This window comes from Trichomycterus rosablanca, chromosome 4, assembly GCF_030014385.1.
Source record: "Trichomycterus rosablanca isolate fTriRos1 chromosome 4, fTriRos1.hap1, whole genome shotgun sequence".
Taxonomy (NCBI): Eukaryota; Metazoa; Chordata; class Actinopteri; order Siluriformes; family Trichomycteridae; genus Trichomycterus; species Trichomycterus rosablanca.
Window position 1 is genome coordinate 12,375,471 of NC_085991.1, and position 2,134 is coordinate 12,377,604.

At 39.0% G+C, this 2,134-nt stretch overlaps 1 gene segment (V, D, J or C); it reads right to left on the reverse strand.

Moving 5' to 3' along the window:
• Window positions 1-371: 371 nt before the first annotated feature.
• On the reverse strand, window positions 372-912 carry LOC134311817 (T cell receptor alpha variable 34-like). The segment is given in 2 exon segments: window positions 372-742; window positions 870-912. Coding segments are annotated over 2 exon segments (414 nt in total).
• Window positions 913-2,134: the final 1,222 nt, after the last annotated feature.

Sequence of the window (2,134 nt, forward strand, 5' to 3'; positions counted from 1 at the left end):
AAGCCGGCGCTTCATGTGGTGCAACAGTGAACGCTACCACCTCGCAACCAGGCGATCGTTTTCTCCTTTTCAGTTCTGGTTGCCTGCGGCACACAGCGGCATCAATCAGGGTTCTCCCGATTAGTTTTTTGTTTCACTTTTTATAATTCTTCTGTTCATATTATCCTTTACTTCAAATAAAAACTTTATTTTCCTTTGCATTTTGGGTCCTGGTCCTTTCCTCGTGACATGCACCAGGTGTTTCCCATGAATTCAGTTAATATCATGATTAATGTGTGTTAATATCATGATCATGTCTGTGTTGTGAACAGCTATCATTAGAGATGATCTGTAAACTGACATCACCTGCTGAAGACTAAACAAGCAAATGGTTACAGCATGTACACAGCTCCCTCTTCTGAGAAAAGGTTTTTGTGTAGCATGGTTGGATTTCCTGTCACTGTGGGCTTCAGGGCGCAGTAGTACAGTGCTGAGTCAGATACTGCAGCAGAGACGATCTCCAGATCCACTTTCTTATTATCTCTTGAGATTTTGCTGGACATTCTCGGGTGAGGTGGTTGTGTTGGAGTAACATCTCCAAGTTCATTAATCAGCAGAATAAACTCTAATTTTGATCCAGGTTTCTGTTGATACCAGTGAATGCTGTATGGTGATCCTGTATATGTGCAGGACAGTGTGATGTTGCTTCCTTCAGTTGAAGATGAGATGGTTTGATTTGGAGTAATGCTCTCAGCAGCTTCTGCTATAAAACATTTAAACAATATTTAACATCGAGTTAATACTAAATTGGTTATTTAATATTGCATTATGTTTGTCATAGTGGAAATTACAAACCAAATAAAACATGATACTTATTATATAACACTTACCATTAGTATTTGCAGTAATGAAAATGAAGAAGAGGAGTAACATTGTTGTGCTGAGTGTCAGATTCAGATCAAGCCTACATTGTCACTTTGTCTCTTCTGTAACCACATCTAGCTCTCCACCCACAATCCAGTTCCAATTATGTCAACTCTGCATTTATCTACAACTGGTTTAAAATCCCTACTGTAACTTATGATGTTTGTTGTTACAGTTCACCAGCATTCAGACCTGTAACAATAGACTGGGTGAGTAAGCAGGACATCAGTAATGACACAAAACCAAACAATTGGGACTGGGAATGAACACAAAAGAAAGCAAAACTATAAACAAAACAATGAACACTAGAATAAACTAAACCCTGTGTTAAACTACACTAACCACTAATGCTAAACACTAAAAACAAGGACCTTGTCTCTATGGTAAGCTCACTGCTAAACTAAGAGGAAAAACGTGAATAACAAGCTTTATTATGCAGTGTAAGCTGTGTTTGCCCAGAGAGACTGAACTAGCAGCTTATAAAAACTCCACATCAAACCTGCGCAAACATGTAGAGGTAAGTTAGATAATACTTGTACCATTGCAGTCGTAGTTAAAATTGGTAGTATTCGTAGTTTAGTAGCTCAAATTAGCCATAAGAAATCAGTGCCTGCCATTGCTAAGACATTGCTAATGTTAGTTGGCACTATTGACCTGGACTAAGTTAGTTAGCATCAAACAAGCTATAAAATAATGCTAGCGTCAAACAGCGATTTATTGAAGATAAACAGAAATCATTTTATTTTTAATTGATAACAACAATTGCAGTCTGTTAGGTGTGTAGAGTGGCTAAATCCACACATTAACTGCTAATATGCACTGCATGGCTGGTGAGCATTGTGTAGTCTGCTGTATCATTCATCTATTAACTTCTGTTGGAAAATAATGTCCCAATAAAATTACCACCTTTTCAGTTGCAAATTAATTGTGTCATCATTCAGTTGGGGCAGCACGGTTGCGTAGCACTTACAGCAAGTAGGTCCTGAGTTCAATCCCCAGGTGGGGAAACCTGGGTCCTTTCTGTGTGGAGTTTGCATGTTCTTCTCGTGTTCACATGGGTTTCTTTGGGTACTCCGGTTTCCTCCCACATCACAAAGACTTGGATAAGCGGAACAGATGATGAATGAGTAAATAGTTCAGTTGTTTTGAAGTTGGGTTGTATGAGAGAGAGCGCGACACTGCTGAGCACACCACCACGACAAGTGAGACTTCTTTTAGGAGGATATAAAAG